Source organism: Chiroxiphia lanceolata, chromosome 6 (assembly GCF_009829145.1).
Source record: "Chiroxiphia lanceolata isolate bChiLan1 chromosome 6, bChiLan1.pri, whole genome shotgun sequence".
Taxonomy (NCBI): domain Eukaryota; kingdom Metazoa; phylum Chordata; class Aves; order Passeriformes; family Pipridae; genus Chiroxiphia; species Chiroxiphia lanceolata.
The window spans coordinates 16,737,955-16,757,918 of NC_045642.1; the positions used below are offsets into that span (position 1 = coordinate 16,737,955).

General features: G+C 43.0%; 2 protein-coding genes across 25 annotated transcripts in view; both read right to left on the reverse strand.

The window, feature by feature from the left end:
* Window positions 1-678: 678 nt before the first annotated feature.
* Window positions 679-11,440, reverse strand: MRPL23 (mitochondrial ribosomal protein L23). Its single transcript, XM_032691883.1, has 5 exons — window positions 11,392-11,440; window positions 11,113-11,235; window positions 10,378-10,460; window positions 8,913-8,986; window positions 679-1,044 (listed from the first exon to the last, which is right to left on the reverse strand). The coding sequence occupies exons 1-5, from the start codon at window positions 11,415-11,417 to the stop codon at window positions 880-882; spliced, it is 471 nt and encodes a 156-aa protein (XP_032547774.1). The 5' UTR covers window positions 11,418-11,440; the 3' UTR covers window positions 679-879.
* Window positions 11,441-13,380: 1,940 nt separating this feature from the next.
* The window catches only part of TNNT3 (troponin T3, fast skeletal type), a 31,051-nt gene continuing 24,467 nt past the window's right edge, over window positions 13,381-19,964 (reverse strand). For 17 of the 24 annotated variants that reach the window (XM_032690624.1, XM_032690623.1, XM_032690617.1 and 14 more), the window contains 4 exons: window positions 19,305-19,395; window positions 18,570-18,610; window positions 16,258-16,298; window positions 13,381-13,779 (listed from right to left, as the gene is read on the reverse strand). In XM_032690624.1, coding sequence (XP_032546515.1) covers window positions 13,520-13,779; window positions 16,258-16,298; window positions 18,570-18,610; window positions 19,305-19,395 — 433 coding nt within the window. In that variant the 3' untranslated portion in view covers window positions 13,381-13,519. The remainder of the gene's footprint in view (window positions 13,780-16,257; window positions 16,299-18,569; window positions 18,611-19,304; window positions 19,396-19,964) is intronic. The other 7 variants (XM_032690628.1, XM_032690631.1, XM_032690629.1 and 4 more) reach the window with 2 other exon arrangements.

Here is a 19,964-nt window from a genome sequence, read left to right on the forward strand (position 1 = left end):
TTTTTATTAGTCCTCAGCACAAAACAGCCTACACTGGTAGAAGCTCTTCTATGCCAGTACAACTGTGTCCACACAGGACCCTTGCCAGCACTGCAAGGTAGCTGCGGATAGGGGAAGGAATACCAGGATAGGGGAAGGAATACCAGCGCAACCAATCCAGTAAACATTCCTAGGGCAGGCAGCCACAGAAGGCAACTACCTGCACTGCACAACAGCGAGCAGAGACATGCACCACCTTTGTCTGTTCCTTGATGCTTCTGGGGATCAAACACATACGTGCCCAATCATAAGCCTGCCCTATAAATCCTGTCCCCAAAATGCCACACAACTGTTACAGGATTGCAATAACATCACACATACTTCTCCAGGAAAGAAGGGATCACTGCAAGGAAGGCAATACACAGGATAGTAGAACACAACAACTAACAATAAGGGAACCCTATGTCCTGAGCCTACAGTCCAGTTATCTACACTTCTGTGTTTACCTCTGACTAACCTATCTTGACTTTTATACATTCCATTCAGTGCAAACTGCATGCATCCTAGGAAATTAAATGCCTCCTATTTCTACTCAGAACAACCTGTAGAAGCAGACAGAAAGTAAACACTGATATTCTCAAAGTCAGAAATTACAAGAAGGAATTCCACACTTTATAAATAGTCCACAGGAAGTCCAAGTTCACAGAAAAGTCCTGATGCAGTCAGATTTATTTTACCTTTTTATTTCTTCAGGGCCATTTTGTTGTAGTCATGCACACACAGCCAGGAAAAAAGATCCACTAACAAGAATAAACATTCGGTCATCACAAGGAGGGAAGAGTGCAAGTTGTGCTAATCAAAATCCCTCTGAGCCTAAAGGAAGGCAGCTGGCTTGTTGCATCAAAGTCCAAACCAATCAGGGACTCCACCTCGTCTGGGGTCACCTTCCTGCTTCTGCTTCTCTTTCTCCATATATTTACTCCTGAAGTCATCAAAAGAGCGAGTTTCTGTATCTTGTTCTTTCTCTGGAAATAAGTTGGGAAACTGAAAGGTTTGTCCTTGGCCCTAAAGAGAAAAAAATGGTCAGAGAGACATTCCAGCCTTTCTGCAATAGCTATGATGCATATACATATAATGAAAGACCACCCTGAAGTTTCAGCTAGTGAAAAATGGTACCCTGTAACCTCCCAAGACCTCCTTCCACCCATCTCCCCAAGATACTTGTATATCCCTTCCCCCCAAAAGCTAACTTGCAGCCTCTCCTCTTTTGTGTGCTCTTAAGACACTGACATCTTTTTTTTTACAGATGAATGATCAGGAGACGGACACCTCTTCAAAGACTTTGAACCAGCTCAGAGATGTTATGTGAGTCATACAGTAAAAGTAAGATGAGCAAAATAAGTGATTTTGTTAAAGTAACTCCACTGGGAAAATACATGGTGGATCAGGCATTCGTTATGTTAACACTCAGGATACAGAACTGATTGCAGTTGTTTAGATCTTAGCTAAGGATAAGACAGAACATTCCTAGCAGCTGTTATTGTAGGGTGTAATGTGGGCATACAGAATAACAGATATCAGAGGTCTCTTATCAACAGACATAAAGACTACAGTGTAAAACAATTAAGTGAGAACAATATGCCTAATATATCACTAATGAGATTAAAGTGATTACATCTGCATTGTCATTCTGCTTAACAGACAAGTCATTTAGTGAAACATCATCAGATCTATGTCTCCCACTTGGAAAATAAACATTTGCTTGGTCTCTGGCTTTTATCTAACAGCAGGAAATCATTATTGGGTGGAAATGTACTATCCCATTAACATTACCTACTTGCTTTTTAGTGGTAAGCACAACTTCATTAAATTCAGCATCATTGGCACTTCCATTCTGTATGGGCCCTTCCTTGCATAATAAAACTTGCAACTGATCACTCATAACTCTAAAATTACTCTCCAAAATACTTACAAACGTTACCATACTTTAACTTCTTTGGCAGCATATTGCATACAGAATTCTCAAGAAAAGCTTTTAATTGCTTCAGATCAAAACAGGTGGGTTTGGTTTTTTTAGATCAGCCATTCTTTCCACTTGTGCAATAAATATAACCAAACAAGAGACCCAGTTTTGAAACGGTTCCACAAAGGACATGAAAGGAGCCTTCCACAACACAGCTACCTACCCTGCATTTTGGGATCAGAAATATGGCATAATTAAATCCAACAGAACCGTCACCACGTCCCTGACCCATCTGAATGTGTGCTATGTCTCATTTACTCAGATGTATTCAACCTGGTAAATAACAGGTGCGAAAAAAATCTAAACCTCAAGCATACGCTTTGGAGAGAAAAAGCATGACTTATCCCAGATGAGATTATCCAGACTGGAATCTACAAAATACCAACTCATACCCAGCAATGCTCTGGTTGTTTTTGTAGCGCATACTTCTTGGGGGTTTCCTAAGAGTCTGACCATACTACAAAAACAACAAAGGAGCTGCTGTGTACATAGCTTGATTCCAGCCTGGACAAGCTCAACTGGAACATATCAAGGTTTTCCTTTCCACTGGTGTACACTCTGGGGTTTCAACTCTTTTGTACCTTTAAATTACCAACAGGTATGCTTTTAACAGCTGTCCTATGACAACTAAAGCATAGTTCCATTTCACGGCACAGAAACTGGCCTTGAGCAATCCCCTCAGTGTCCTTGAGCAATCCCAAAGCTGCAGCCTACTGAAACTCTTCCTTTAGCTGGATCAGCAACAAGCACCCTTGAGGCCAAGCCCTGCCCAAGATTTTAGCACATTGAAGCATTTGGGAAAGAATTTGTTTATATTACAAAAACTAGTGTGTTTTAACACAGTGCCACTCAGCCCTGTGGTACCTATAGAACAGACAGGGCCAATACTGAAGACTTGTCTGCCCTGAAGAGGAAGCCATTTTAATCAAACAAGACAGAAAACAATTCAGGCTAACATGGTAGGCATACCACCTATACTGAAAATCTGAGAACTATTTATATTGGTAACAGTGTAGTAAGGGACTGCTCTTGTTATGGAGCACTTTCATTCTGGTATGCTTCCAGGACCAATGCATTTCCCTCACTGGAGAATGAAGGAAAGCTGTCCCTAAAGCATACTAACAACATCCAGGGTAATTCACCAAGCATTGCAAAACAGTTATTATTTTAAAAAGAGGGAAGAAAACAAAAAAGATACACACAGAGTCTGTAGCAAAACCAGACAAACCTTTAAGCTGTTTATCAAAGTGCTCAGAGTTCCCATTTCAAGGCTGGTGAAAGTCAAATATTGAGCTGAAAATGTCAATCTGTATCTGGAGTCTTTTAATAAATCAAAATCAGCAGAGACAAGTTGGCTCTTTCCAGCTCTTGTTTTGTGAAGAAATTCTGATTTTGGCTGGCAGCCAAACACGATTGGAAACAGCCAAGACATTACACCCTGAGAACTGAAGGTTGATAAATCTTAAGTAACAATACTCTGCAGTAATACTGCACTGTAAGGCTCTGGAGCGATGAAAGCTGTATGAAAAATAGCTGTTGTGCATGCTCAGTAGCCAGTTTTCAGAAGATGCCTGCATCTTGGGTATTTCAAAATTTCAAAAATACCAAAAGGTATCAACTTACATAAAGGACTGTGAGTCTGTCCAGGCATATTTATACTCAGTGCATCCTCCACAAGATGCCAGAGGCTACTGAGGTTCAAGCTCATATGCCACATCCTCAAAAATAAATGCCTACCAAAGGAACAGAGGGATTGGCACTTCTTTACACAGTGCTGCTTTTTCTTACACTTTTTCTTTGTAAAAGTTTTCCCTTCTATAACGGCACCATTTGACAACCCCATGATAAATGCATCCTCAGAATAAAATCCTCACTGGAATAAAGTGAACAATTTTTACTAAGTTCATCAGGGTTTATCTGGTTTGCAGATTGCTGGAACATGAAATGCTAGTGTACTCAAGCAGAAAGCAAAATTCTGGCTTACTCAAAAACCTTGCATTTGTTTACAGTTTTACCTTTTGCAAGCTCTTTATCCGCAGTCATCCTTTTAATTGCTGAATTATTGGAATTCACACAAGCTGAAGTAATCTCTAAAAAGGCTAGGGCTTTAGAACTTTAGAACTTCTGCCACCATAATTACCTTCATTAGAAGCACAGAGACAAGGGGAGAAAATAAGCACACCTTTCTACCCAATATAGCTGTGCTAAGAGAATATCCTGTAAAAAAGGACAGACACTGGAAAAAAAATAATTTTGCTCAGATAATTTAATCTGTCTTGGAACTGGGTGCTGCACTGCCACCAAAAGAACTTTTTCACCAATGTGAGGTGATGCACTGATATTCTGTCAGGATAAGCTCTGCCACCACAGGCTCTTATATGTAAGGGAGGCCTTACAGTGCTAAAAAAGGAACAAAAACCCAAACAAAGCAAGTCAGGGAGGCAGTATTGAAGCACCTAAAAAAATAAAGACAATATGATGATTTTATGCATTGCTATTCTCAATTTAGGGTCTTCACAGAGACCTCCCTCTTTCCTACAAATTTTAAGGTTATGTACAAGTAAGATGTGTGGTCCAGTGTTCAGATAACAGAAATGGGAGGCATTAAACTTCTTGTCCTGCACAACTCTAATCCTCAATTCAGCATTACCCAAAGATACAAGGCCTCATGAGAATTCATTTGTTAAATGCCAGTAACATCCTTCACAATAAATAGTGACCTAAGCATCAAATATGTATTTTCTCTTTAGATTTCAAGCCTTTGTCATTAGAAAGGGTGAAAACACACCTTCTTCTCAGAGTCTGTTTAAGGAGTTATCACATGGAGTGGTACAAATTGCCTCCATTCATTTTTTAATGAGAGGTTAAGTGACCATAATTGGGCCTATGAAGTCAAGTGTTAGCCTTTCCACTGCTGAGCCTCACGTCACAAAATTGCTGGAAGGATTATCCGGCACAAACTCGTTTATACTTCTCTGACCTTTGCGTCCCTTGAAAAGTTTATTAATGGAAGGTCAGCACAGATATTACTGTGCAGAAATGATGCAGCAAACACTGATCATGTAAACAACTGTGAGATCTTCTGATTATTTAGATAATTGAAGCACTTACTACTGTCCTTCAGAATTAGCAGAAAAGTGATGTTTATAATATCATTAAATAAAAAAAACCGTTGGATTCCCAACAGCACGGAATTCAGTCCAGCAGTAGCAGCAAATGCAGCTAAGTTTAATAGTACAGTGCACTTGAACAATTCTCCTACTGTTGTGGTGGTAACGTCTGATGTTAAAATGTACAGCAATACAGCCCAGAAAGCAACTTCAAAAATCCACTCAGGAATGACACTGCACATGGAGCATCCAGGTTTTCTCTGAATTCAAAAGAAAACTGCTCTCACATCTGATGTGCAAATAGGTTAATTACTGCGAATGTACAGGACGCTCTAAACAGGGTTTGAGGAGAAAGCATTTGCAAAAATGTTCCCACTGGTGCCATCATTCAAACAGCTAAATAGGTGTTAGTCCTAATGTTGACAAGGTCAGACTCCTTTTTACAGCCATCTCTGTTAGATTTCTCAAAACAGGTTTAATTAAAAATAGGTCTGGATTCCAGAGGCTTGTCTACATTTGTGCTCCCGCGGGTGCTAGCACCTGTTAAGCTAAAGCAGTGAGAATACTGAAGGAGGAGGAGGAGAAGGAGGGGATGTTGTTGTTTTATTTCAATTTTGCTGATGTTAATGCAACTGTAAAGTTTCCTCTTGGCTTTCTTTCCTTCTTTTTTTTTTTTCATTATCACAATTATAGCTGTATTGGAGTAAGGAGACAAGTTGCTGTATTACATTTTTTCATATCCACTCTGCAAAGATATACAGCTTTGGCTTTAATTTAAAAAATAAAACTATGTAGAAAAATAGCATTTGATATCGGAGGCCATAAGTCTCTAACTTAAACCTTTCTCACTGCATTCCAAAAGGGGAAAACACGCAGGCAGGCTCTGGAATGGCAAGATATTGTTGATCCACAGCCTTCTATGATTTGAGGTATTTTTTAGTGTGAAAATATTATGCTTGGACAGATCATGTATTTGTCCAGTTACCGCCTGAGAATAAAGTAAACAGCTCTGAATCTCCAAGAAATAGTATTTGGAAAAGAAAGGACAACAATTCTTACATGTGGAACAGCTGGGGTACTAGTCTGACACCTAAGGGTATGTTGACTGTGACTTCACACACCTTCCAACTTTGAGACACTTGAAGTAAATTAACGGATATGTATCATGTGCTGGAATATGTAAGGTGATGCTTTATGAAGCAGGGAAACATAACTAGTCATGAGAATATACTCAGTTTCATTCAGGTAAACTGCACCACAGCTGCCACCAAGTCACACTGGAAAGAGCAATACTTCCACCTAGTGGGCAACAGAAAGGTCAATGCAAGACCTACCAAAAACTCATCCATATTTTTCCAGTCATAAGCAGTTTTAACTTGAAACTGGATTAATGAGAGAAAACACAGCTGGTAAAAATGGTGGGAAAGCCCAGCTATTCTGACTCACGGCAGATGCAAACTAACTCTCATGAAAATAAGGATTTTACAGCGGTTACCAAAGACTTTCCTAAATTAGGCAGATATTAACAATGGACTGCATGGGGCCTGTTACAGCCTGAATCACACCATGAATGAGAATGAAGGCAAACCCTTCAGATTCAGAAATTACACTGAGTTTCTGGCTTCACCCACTGTTTAAAGCTAGTGTGAACACAGGACTGGGAGCTCATTGTCTGAGACATGAGAGCTAGTGATGAAAAGCTACGAACAAAAGGAAAAAGAAAAAGGGGGAGGAATAAAGAAAAAAGGGGACAGACAAACCTAAATGTTAAAGGAATTAACAGAAAACAACAACAATAGGAAAAGAAAAAAGAGCAAAAGAGAAAAAGAAAAGAGCAAAGAGACCAGGACTGAGGTGAGGAATGAGCAGACCGAGCTTCACTGACACGAGTTTAGGAAATGGCCAGGATTCCCTCCCTTGAGATTAAATACAACATCAAAAGGTGGTCCCCTGATCCTGTTCATGGGATGGATGGAAAACATGGCCTTAAGAACTTCTTAAGGTAACTATATCATAGGGCAGTGCAGTGAGGGACTCTTGGCTGCCCCCATGTACTAAGAGCAGCCCTCAGCCAAAGTGCAACAGGGCTACACGCGTTGCCCGGAAGACAAAATGGGGGGCTGAAGGACTGACCAGAGATCCTGCTGTGCACCTGCCTTCAGTACCACACTAGTTTGGGTACATCTCCACTCCTCTGCCAAGCTACCCTTAAGGTGATGGCAACTATCCTAGGTCAAGAGGTTTGATGTGAAAGAAATGCACACAGGCACTGCCTTAAAAAGTGTCTTGCTCCACAGAGGAGCAGCATTCTGCTTCCCACTCAGTCCCCCCGAGTATCCATGGGCTGCAGACCACCTCCTTCTCAGCTCAGCAGACAAGAGAAAAAAAGACTGCATTAAATACAACTAAATAAAATTTGAGAACTGACTACAGTTCGCTAGAGACCTGTGTCTACTTCAGTTTTGGGAAATGAGTTTGTAAAAGCAAAGAAGACACTAGCGGGAGGCTGTGATAGTGGAAAGTGCCTGTAATTACCTGCTATGGAACACCTCTCAGAGAAAGCAACTTGTGAGATAAAACTTCAGGCATTCAATTCCTCAGCTGTGTTCTTAATGAATCATACAATCCAGATCTCTAGCAGACAAAAACCTAACACAGACAATCCAGTTGGGAGAATGTGCCCACCAAAGTAAAGACTCTTCCTTGAAAAAAGAATGTGCTTTTTAGCCATTGTAATGCAAAATCCTCACAGAGATAAGGTTGCCTCTAACTTCAGCACAGTAAATCAACCTTAGTCCTTATCTAAATACAACTCTGTTACTTTCTAGCAACATTGTATTCATACTGTTCTTTTAAAGGTAAGGGCTGTCTAGAAAAACAGACTCTCCTCACTTTTCTTTCCACTCCCTTTCCCAGAAAAGGCTTAGAGGAAAACTTCTAAACACATTTAAACTTTAAAAAATTAAACAAAAAAAAAAATCAGAATTCCCATTGTCTGTGCATCTTGACTTTGACCCCAATGCCACATGAAATCTTTGGTGGTCTTTAAGATCATACGGTGCTCCCACAACACTGAATCCTTGCCTCAGGATGGAATAACACTGAGGTTGTCAACAGCAATTTTGAGCTTATGGTTTTACAACCATAAATAGCATTCCTTTAATGTAATTTTGGTACGTGAAGGGGTTTTCTGTCACTGATTGCACTTCTTTTTTGCGTAAAGACAGGTAAGCCCAAGAGAAGTCGAAACTATAATATGCCCCTGTTGTGAAAGAAACTTAGAAGCACACGAAGCTCCTTTTCCACTGCACAACCAACACATGTTTCAGAACCTGGTTCAGCCACAAAGCATGCTTGTTAGACATGACTAAAGGCTCTCCAAGGAATATGCCTTAGTCTTCTCTGAAACCTTTAATAAGAAGTTCCCTACCCTCACAATATATTCTTTCACTTACTGGATGTTTCAGCAATCAACCACACAAGTCATGAACCTTCCAGCACACAGAGTACAGGGTCAGCATGAAACTCACTGGCAAAGCAGCACCATATGACATCAGACCACAACCTACACACAGACCTCAAACCAATATGGGACTTGAAAACTAACCACTTGTTTGAATTTGATCTTCAGGCTGAGTCATTTAAGTCTCTTTATATTCTGGAATGTATTAAAGAAACTGTCATTATTAAAGAATTGGCAGAAATATTCAGCCAACCAGGACACTTCACTGGACATTACTTCTAGCTTGGCTGGTTAACAGTCCTTTTCTCTTGCCTCACAAGCAACTATGTTAACTCACCAGCTGTACATAGGCGACCTTGTAATCTGGTTTCTTCTCTCTCTGATTCTTGTGATTCCTCTTGTTGTTTGCACCTGCAGAAATGAAGAGAATCCCACCTTTTACTTCCCAGGACTTCTGAGTTCTCCAAAGCAAGGTCAGGCTGAAGGGGGGACGTCATTAGTTCTGATTTATTGTTAAGAGGAATATGCTTCCTTCAGTACCAGCATAGCATTGCAATTACTAAAGTGTACAAAACTGAGGGACACTACTCTCTTTATTTACAAGCAGGGAACTGAAGTATCACCAGCCTGCTGACAGCCACTGTGCCTTCACCTCACACACAAAGTCTGTAAAGAAGCAAGAAGCTAAGTCTCTTCAGTAGGGGGCTAGGAGTGGTAAACTGTCCTCCCAACATCAACAGCTTCAGGAAGGCAAGGAGAAAATTACCACTAAACAGTTTTAAACTTGACAATTTTTCCTACCCAGCTAATGTGCTAGATATACTGTTTATACACCAGGAAATTATACTCCACATCCAAACAGTTCAAAGCACCCCAACCTTCTCCAAGTATGCTGGTCACAACTGAGTGGGAAGTACAATTTATTCCCTGCATGTTAGGAGACATTAAACCTCTCAAATTATTAGATATTCTAACCCTCTTTTATCCCTGACTATATACATTCTACCATGACCTAAAATTCACAAAAAGGGACACAATGGTTATAAGGACAAGCATGACTATTTTTCAGTGCTGTTTGAAATCACGTGTTAGGTGTTTAGGACTTTATTTAATTCTGTTTTGCACATAAGCATATTACAGATGGTATTTCCAGGTTTTTTTCTTCTTTTATATGTTCTGAGTTTTACAATCTTATTTTGAAGCTTTTTTTTTCATTCTCTATTTTTTACTACTACAGCTCTTTTTTCCTGTTCTTTTTAAAATGATCCCTAATCCTACATTACAAACACATAATCTATTAGACCATTATCTACTGGTCTAATCGAATATTTTTCTTTGCTCTACAAACTTTGCCTTTTGTTAGACCATAACACCTCCTCTGTGTGCATGCACGGTAATCTCAGTTCACATTATTTTTTAAAAAAAAGGCTATGGCTGAAATTAAGTTTAATTACTAGTTGTATCAAAACACAACAAGCAGTTCCTTCTGAAGGGAGACACCCACTGGTCTTCAAGGAGAAATAGTACCAACTACAAAAGCACAAGCTAGATAACTGTCAGGATGATAAGGCTTTTTAAATTCAGATTTTTCTTTTTAGAACTAAACTAATCAACGCATTCAAATATGAAGTGGTGCATATCCATCTGAAGGCATGAATAAACAACTAAGCTGACTGACGTCACCAGCTAAGCCCTGGAACCAAAGTTTGCTGAAATCTAACAGACGTTTTGATACCTATAAGCCCATTCTGTCTGCACAAGGATGCTGTATTCATCCCTTTGGATTACTCAACTGCACTCACCATACTGTATCCTGGTCCTCACAGCAGCTACCGGCACATTGTATATTCTTTCAAGATAATTCCTGATATCCACTTTTGTCATTCTAGGCAATGCAAAAACATTTTGGGGAAAGAAAGAAGAAAAAGCGTAAATAATTTTAAAAAAATAAACCAGAGACTGGTTGATACTCTGGAATAAATATGTTTTCTTCTTCTTTTAACCAGGGTAGCTTTACTGCACGAAAGTATAAACTCAACATAGATCACACACTGCTACAGCAATTCATTATCCATAAACTGTAACAACTGGTAAATATGTTATCCTCTGTAGCCTCAACAGTCAAAGTGCCAGATATATTCTGTGTTCAGCAGGCTTTTTCACTGCCTGAGCTGAGAGTCCTTTCTTTATCTTCTGAGTAGCAGTTTCTGGAATTACCAGAACTTGCCACAGGCTTGTGGGCTCTACTGTGTGCAATCAGACCGGTCAGGTTGGAAGAGTCCTGACAAACACCTGGACATCACCTTGCTTCCTCTGGATCAAATTCACATGCACTTCCTTCCTCTAAGCCCGTCCCTGGGAAGGCTGAGCCTCGCTAACCCTCGGTGAGAGGAGCCACGCAAGGCTCGGCACAAGTGAGTGCCCTCGCTGCCTTCCACAAGGTCTCCGCGGCGCAGAAGCCCCTTCCCGCTGCCCACAGGGGCACTCTGCCCTCCCGCCCCTCCGCCGCCACCACCTGCTGCCGTGCCCGCACTCACTCCATGGAGACGCGGAACTGGACGGTGTCCTCGGGCTGCGGGACGCCGGGCCGCACCGCCAGCATGTAGAAGTTGGGACGGAAGATCCGCAGCTGCGGGCCGCCCCTCTGGAACAGCGGGTACCTGCGGGGACACGGCGCCGCGCACTGACCGCCTCGCTGACCGGCCCCACACGCCGCTGCCCCGGCCCGAGCCCGCCCGGCCCCCCCTCCTATCCCATCCCATCCCACCGCATCCCCCCGCCGCCCGTCCCGTCCCGTCCCGTCCCGTCCCGCTCACACGACCCTCCTGGCGCGCGCCGCCATGGCCGACCCCGGCTGGAAGCGGCGGCGCCAGAGCGGCTCCCGGCGGCGGCAGCTGCGCCCCCTGCTGGAGCGGAGGAGCGCGGCGGGGCCGTGTGAGCTGCTGCGCTGCGGGGAGCGGGACACAGCCCTGGGGCGAGGAGGGTCCTCCAGAGGAGCCGCAAGGCCGGGGCAGGCGGCGGGAAGTGTCTGCAAAAGGCCACATCTGGAGTACTGTGTCCGGTTCTGGGCTCCTCAGTGCAAGAAAGACAAGGAGCTACTGGAGAGGATTTAGGGGAGAGCAACAATGATGATGAGGGGTCTGGAGCATCTCCCTTACGTGGAGAAACTGCGGGAGATGGACCTGTCTACTCAAGAGAAAACAGAGGGGATCTCATTAAGACGTATAAATATCTTAAAGTTGGGTGCCAAGGGGATGGTGCCAGACCCTTTTCAGTGCTGCCCAGTGACAGGACGAGCAGCAATGGCCATAAACTAAAACACGAGAAGTTTCACCTCAACATGAGGAACAACTTTTTACATCGAGGGTGGCAGAGCACTGGAACAGGCTGCCCAGGGAGATCGTGGAGTCTCCTTCTCTGGAGTCATTCAAAACCCACCTGGACATGTTCCTGTGTTACCTGCTCTAGGGAACCCTGCTTTGGCAGGGGGGCTGGACTAGATGATGTCCAAAGGTCTCTTCCAACCCTAACAATTCTGTGATTCTGTGAAAATGTCACCTCTGTGGGACTTAGCAGTGCCGCCTGCATTCCACGGGATCTTGAGGACTGGCTACTTCCTCCTGTCCTTTGCACTGGTGAGACCCCAGTGGCGGTGCAGTCCAGCCCAGGGGCCCTCAGCACAACAGACACGGAGCTGTGGGAGTGGGTCCAGAGGAGGCCATGGAGATGCTGGGAGGGCTTGAACACCTGCCATGAGAGGACAGGAAGAGGGAGCTGGGGTTGTGCTGCCCAGAGAAGAAAAGGCTCCAGGAAGCCCTCATTGTGGCCTTTCTATATGTAAGGGGGCTTATAATACCAAGGTCTGTCATGGCAGGACAAGGGGCTACTGTTTTAAATGGAAAGAGGACAGGTTTAGATTAGATATTAGGAAGAAATTCTTTACTGTGAGGGTAGTAAGACACTGTAACAGATTGCCCAGAGAAGTTGTGGATGCTTCATCCTTGGAAGTGCTCAAGGCCAGGCTGGATGGGGCTCTGAGCAACCTGGTCTAGTGAAAGGTGTCCCTGTCCATGGCAGGGGGTTTGGAACTAGATGATCTCTAAGGTCTCTTCTTACCTAAACCACTCTTACAAGTCCATGATGCCGCATCATGTGCCAACAGAGAGCCATGATGTACATGTAGGCACCAGAAACAGGCTGAAGAATCATGGGGGAGAACCACCATCCCTAGTGGATCTCCCTCCAGAAGGGTATTTCAAGGGCTGGCAAAGGCAAGAGGCCCTACAGAATAGCTCACATCTCAAATTTGGTAACAATCATTTGTGTTTTGACATCTGCATTGAATTAACCAAGTAATTCACACTTCAGTATTGGGCTTTAATATTGTATGCAGGTTAATGGCCCAAATAAATATTCTAATATAATATTCGAATGTGTCATACTCTATTTTGCACTGTGATTCATCTGCACCTATGGAAAGGTATGTGCTGAAAACTATCACTTCTAGACATTTTGCCCTTTATTCCCAATTCTCTGATTCACTTCATCACTCAAACTTTCAAGTCAATTTCAACAACATTTGGCACTCAGATCATGAGCTCCCACAGAAGAGTCAGTTTTTGGTATCTGCCTGTATGATGGCTGTAAAACAGGCCCCTAGTCCTGGGTCTTTGTTGAAGATACTGGGTCTCATTCTCAGTTGCAGAGCCAGAACAAATGATATTAAATAAGGATTTGGACCAACTCCAAAATCCTTGCAAAATGGGATGGTGGTAGATAAAATACGAAACACCACTCCAGAGGGCTGTCATTGGAGTAGGTACTGGTTGTGCTTTATTTACAAAATCCAGAGATTTGTACACAGCAATCTACAGGAGAGCATAGGGCTGGTATCAGGAGGGTAAAGGGACATGTTCAGCAGGAATTGAAAATGCCAGCAAGGAGTCATCTCAGTTCCACAGGGAACCCGCTTCCCCTTGAGGAAGCCACCAGACCCCTCCAGGAAGAAAGAGAAGAAAAGCAGCAGCAATAGCCAATCCAGGCTGATGCAATTTTTGTTATCATTGAGGCGTGAAAACACAAGTGATCAGTGAAGGAAGAAAGAGGAGACCAGCAGGGTTTCAGCACACCACTAAAGGCCATCCTGCCTGGTTCTTTACTTCCAGCGCCCGCCAACCTTGCCCTTGGCTCCTGCCTTCTTGCTGCTACAATACAAAAAGAAAGAAAAACATGTCAGTATGATGGAAGTGGTGGGGTTCTGTGGCCACTCTGCATTTCTGACTGTTAGATTAGGTTTGTGCTGCTTTCACTTCTAACATGTTGGGCACACCCGTCATAGACCACATCCTAAGAAAAATATTGTAAATACTGTGGAAAGAGATTCCCCCTGGGGGTCTAAGTGAAAGACCAGGATGTGCATGCCTGAAAGAGGTGGACCCTTCCAGATTTCCTGCATTATCAGGGCAGAAATCCACATGGTCTCCAAACTAAATGACAGGCCTGTCCAACCACAGACTTGATGTTTTCTGAATGCAAATCTGCTATGATCTCGATTTTAGGATTTAGAGCTCTTTTCGGAAAAATTTCCTCAGTATCAAAGAGCTCCGATCAAATTCCCCAGATGCTCTAGTCATCTAGTAGTAGAGGCAAAAAGCTGAGCACTAATTTAAATACAACTAAGAACTGCTCTGCTTTAGCAAAGGCAGAGTGGCTTCTCACTTATATCATGAGAGCAAGAGCCTCCAAAGAAATCCAACCAGCTTTTTAGGCCTCCTCTCAAATCAGTATCCCCGTCTTGCTCAGGGTGTGTGGGAGCAGTCCAGCTAAACTCCCTACTCAAACCACCTGGGGCAAACCCTCTCCAAGAGTATCTTCTTGCACACAGAAGGGCAATCCTACATGCAAGCCACTCACCTTCTGATTGAGAAGCAGACGTGCCTGGAGTCAGCTTGGGGCTAGGTGTGAAGTTAGTTGAGTTAGATTCCACACTAGTTCCCATTAGCAGAACCATGGTTTATGGGGCTTGGCACACCCCCAAACCTTTTCATCTTACACACACACACTGATGAGGCTGCTTCTTGAACCAAAGCACATGCAAACTGGGGGCAGCTCTTTGACACAGAAGAGCATGGGGTTGGGGGCCAAGCACAAGGTGGTGTGCTCCCTGCTATCAACAGGGAGGCCTTCTTCAGAACCACTGGTTCCTCCAGGAGCAGAGAAACATGGGGATGTCACATCTGGGGAGATTTTTGTTGTGCTGCCCCATGGATTGGTTCAAGAGCACCAGCCATATTTATGGAAGGATGTAGCACAGTGACAGAGACATACACATGTGTATACTTTACCTTTTGACCAAGATAGGCTTGGTCTAGTTGAAAAAATTTACCTTTAATGTGAGAAAGAGTATGCTTTTTCTGCTTATGTTAAATTAATCTCAATGTCCCTTTTGCCGACCTTTCTGAAGGTTCAAAACCCAGTTTAGTAACTGCATAACTCCTCAAACAAAGGCAGAGTCCTTTTAGCTCCACAAGCACCTGTGATGTTTGATGTTATGCCTAACCTTTAGACTGTGCTTAAGGAGCCTTAATAACGTCTGAAGCAAAAGACTCACTTAATCCTTGTATTACACGTTAGCAGGCAACGCTTTGGAATGATGGTGTCTAGTCTGGATAGAAATTTAAGCACACAGAAATCTCATGAGCTGTGGACTTCTCAGTGCAACCTTTTCAAATGATGTCCTGAGAGAGTATCATGTCCTTTGGGGGAGCAGGCATGCAGTAGCCTGTTGTGGGTGGTGTGGTAGTGCCTCTCAAGAGCAGCAATGTCCAGCCAAACCAGGGCATCCTTCTGCAGCTGCACATTCTGCTGAGGTTTATCAGCCTACAGCTCTGTACAGAAAATACCACGTGAAGGTCAAGTGTTACGTTTGGCATCTACAGACAACCAAGCCCCCAGTGTTCCATTTATCTGTTAAAACAGGGTGCCTTGGGGAAGTGGGAAAGTAGTGTCTGGTCACTCCTATCATTCAAAGATGTCACCAAAGACCACTGCTTCATTCCTGGCATGACTTTGCTAAAATACAGAAGCACAGAGAAGATCAAACCCCACCACTGGAGAGCTCTCCTCTTTTGCTTCCCTACAGTTACTTCTCTGTGGCTGTCAGTTTTCTATGTCCTAGCCCCCAGGCTTTGTCTACACCTGGTCTCTTGTAAGTTCATTAAAAATACCTAGAATAGTTAAAGATATAAGGCTCAAAAAAATCTAATGAAATAGTCTTGTAGTGAAGGAAAGTGGGAGAGAGATGATGAGTGAAAAGAACTCACTACAGTAATCCCATGATGTTAGTCTTGTTACACACCATTCCTTGTAATCTTAGCAACCACTTGTTTACCCTCAAGTATTCAAAGCACCTCAGTCAGGTGTTTGAAAAACCCAACAATAAGCAGATGACAATTTTGAAGTCAGGGTGTGAAGAAACATGGGGTTTTTTTCTTGTTAGGTGTTACATTCACTTCAGTTTCCCCTTCATTTTCTCAATGTGAGGTAGGATGGAAGTCGCCCTTCCATCTCTAGCCTCATTCCATTGCAACAAGAAAATGTCGGTGTTGAGGCTGAAGTGACTAATTTGAACACTGAGAAGATATCCCCAGTCCAGGAGCTAGGAAGGGGATATAAGTACTTACTGCTTCTGGGCCTGATCGATCCGGTTCCTGAGGGTGACAATCTGCAAACAACATATATGACCAGCGTTTTTAGAGATCAAGAAACATTTTTCCCTCAAGGAGAGGGGAGTTTTACCTGCTGAAGTGCTGGAAACAGGTGCCTACAGTAGCAATAAATACTTCCTTTGAAATAAAAGCTCACCCACGGTTGAAGGAGAGAAATGTTTCTTCTTGGCAATAAATCTGCAAGCCAGCTTCACACATCAAGGGAAAGAGGAGCTAGAGTTTTATAACCCTTACTAGAAGAGTTTTACATATTCAAATTAATCTCCTATGAACTCACATGTCAAACTGAGTGAACCAGAAAGAGTTCTGCCCAGCTGGAAATGGATGCCTCCATCATCTGCATGTGGTGACCTCACCTCCTCACTTTTCCCTTAATCCTACACATTAGGAAGTGTGTAAGCTCAAAGAGCTTCCATGGTCTTTGGATGGGGACCTCAAGAATGGAAGATGGGTGTCACATTCTGCTGGAGTATCTTTGCTGGGCTGGCAGAGCAGGAGGCTCGGAGCTTGCAGCAGTCACCACCTTCCCCGCCACTCATCTAATAAGAGAAGATGACTTTTAAAGGGGCTGAAGAAGAAAATATTCAAGGGGAGCCTCAGGAACAAGAGAGGAGAGGGTTGAAGTGGGGGCTGTGAAGACCTTCCCAAGCTCTGTTGATGACTGCAAGCCTTCAGAGTGTCTGTCGTACCAGATGAAGCATCTCTTTGTTTAGCCATGAGTAAACTGCATATTTCAACCTGATGCATGGGAAACCAAACACCTACCTTGCACAGGATGAGCACCTTATGGCCTGACTTAGCATCTCAGTCCTGGTTTGTAGGCCTAGACTTGCTACTAAAATCCTGGGACTCTTCCAGCTCAGGTACTGGAAAAGCCCACAAAAAGACTAGGGTGTGATAGAGAGCCCTCTTTTGCCCCTTCACTGTCTCATTTGGAACTGAGTCAGGGTTCTACTTTTTCCTGAATTGGAAAAATGCCTTTGCTGAGATGTACACTTTGCATCTGCTTTTGGTGCAATTTTAAGTTTTGCACTGACTCTGCAGGTCCAAGAACTGGTGACTCAAAATTTGAATATTTAAAGTCGCGCTTGACATTCCCCACATGCAAAAGAAGAAAAAGAAAAGTCATACATTCAGGTTGTCCCAACAGCTGGTATTTCCTGGCTCATGTCTTTCCATGGCAAACAGAAAAAAAATAAGAGACTAAAACATTACCAAGAACACAAGGAAGGACAGATCAACAGATCACCTGCTTTTGTACTTACTCGTGGAAGTTTCATTATCTGCCTCAGCAGTTTAAATTGTTTTTTGCAACCAGGTATTTTTCCCGAGTGTGGAGGAGAACCAGTTGTCTTCAGTTTGACTCAAAGACTCAAGACTTACCTTCAGTGATAACCTTGTGATTGTGACTATAACACTCACTCTCCAATGAAGCACCAAAGAGCAACAGACACTAAAAAATGGCTCCATTTCTGTGTGTCCCAGTTCCTTCCTTTGTCTCTCCCTTGCATCCTTGCTTGCGTTTCCCTCATTCTCTTTGCTATTTTCACTTACCTTTCTCCTCAATTTTTTCTTGCTATCATCTTCCCTTCATTCTTTCAACTTTCTTCTCCCATCTTAGCTGTGCATTTTCCTTCTGCTTTCCTCATTCTTTGTATTTTTTGTTACTTGCTTTTCATCACTGGGCACTCCTCTCTTTGTTTATGCAGAGGTTTCATTACCATATCATGTACCCATCCCCTGGCACTGCCTTATTTCCTGTTTTTCCACACCCACTTGACCTGTTATCCTTAAGCTAATCCTCTCCAATACTTTGGAACTGGATAACCATGTGCCACAAGGTAAAGAGTCTTTCTAAACCCTATACTATTCTTTTTTGTGAAGTCCAAGCTATTACACATGTATCCCTAAGCTTTTTTGCGTGTATCCCAGGTGCATCAGGGTGACATCCCCATGCACACAATATCAGAGGTTTGGATAGGGAATTATTTTAGAGGTGCATTGGGTTCCATGCTCACTTCTTCAGCCACATCCCTGTTGGACTCTTGACTCTTTTCTAAATTACCGCTTTATATCTTTTCAAAAAATGGAAAGGGAGAGAAAAAGGAAGTGAATGGAGAGACATCAGATCCAGTTTTCTCTTTTCTCTCTGCACTTGGAGCCAAGTGCCAGTTCCCATCTGGCACCTGGCCTCTGACCATGCGGCAGGCTCATGCATTTGGTAGCCTTTGCTGCTGCTGTTACACAGGCAAGTTCATTGTACTTACAACTTGGAAAGCTCCTGCAGCCTGCAACGCATTGTTAAAATCTAAGAGAGATTGAGATAGTTACATTGGTGTTGCTCACTCCCCATCAGCATGTGTCTGTGTGATTGGAAATTAAAAGGAGAGCGAGACAGAGAGAGATCTGGTAGGATTTCTCAGCCAGTGAAACCTGAAATGGATGAGTGCAGCCCTATCCAGTGACTTTGTAAAGGAAACATGTCCACTTCCTGTTACCATATCATACTTCAGTCAGATACTGCTGTCTGGAGACAGTTTTCAGTGACCCCAGAGAGCTCAGTCCACAGGTATTCTGTCTGGGATGGAATAAAACTCACAACGTTCAACTTTGAAATCAAGGATGGATGTAAAGATATTACTTTGCAATGGAGATTAATGAATTGAGAGTTACTGAATTTTCAGGCCACAGTTACTTATAGATAAACAAGAATGAATCAAATGTGTTTCAGCAGAGGGCAGGGAGTCTGTTTTCCATTGGGATTGCCTTTCCATGGGGCATTGAAAACCTTGAGAGTGATCTATCCAATTTCAGCCTAAAATGTGAAATCCAGTTCAAGTATGCATATTAGGGGAATGCAGTTCCAAGCATCTTGCTGCTTAAATATTGCAAAAGGGCATTGGAGACCCAAATGATGTCACAACATGGCTTTTGCCAGAGGAGTTACAGAGATTTTTACATTTTGGACCCAGTGCCATTAGCAAAATGGTCTTTCAACTCACCTCATATTTTTTCCTCTTGATCTGCTCTGTAAAGTCATATTTTTCAGTCTCCAGCTGATATAACCAGTCCCATAGCTCCTTGGCCTTGTCCCTGTGTGTTTATGGGAAAAGGAAGATGGGAGAAACATGACATAAGGTATTTTCTATGGTTTTCACATCACTAGTAACCAGGCTTTTTACAGTTTATTTAATGCAGTTCACACATCTTTCTGTAAACCCTTTCTGTTCTCTGAAAGCTACTTACCATTTTCAAGGCCACATTTTCCTGCCTTCTCACCTGCAAAGCTTTTAGACTTTCAGTCTTGCATGTGTCACACATTAGCATAATTCCCCTAATTTTCCCCCTAACTCTTATTGAAAGATAAGACTCCAGTGGAATCAGAGAAGAAGGAAGCAGGACTCTGAAGGTCACTCTGATAAGCAGAGCAGCTGCCATTGTGCAATCTTATCTGTGTCAGGGCTGAGGTGAGCCAACTTCATCTTTCAATCATGTGTAAACTCCAACATGTGCAGTCCAGACTATCATCTGATGACTGCTCTGCACAGAATACTCAGATTCCAAACCTCCAGCCTTCATAGAGATCCATATTCATACCTTAGCAGCTCTAACTCACCCCTGGGAAGACCCCCTCCTCTTCCTGATTTGGTCACTAGAGAAGA

Coding starts and splice junctions, on each gene's coding strand:
- MRPL23 (XM_032691883.1), bottom strand. CDS start 11,417: ATGGCGGCGCGCGCCAGGAGGGTCGT. Junction 11,236..11,391: donor GCGCGCGCCAGGAGGGTCGT/GTGAGCGGGACG, acceptor GTGTCCCCGCAG/GTACCCGCTGTTCCAGAGGG. Junction 8,987..10,377: donor GAGGACCAGGATACAGTATG/GTGAGTGCAGTT, acceptor TCATTTCTGCAG/GTGCAAACAACAAGAGGAAT.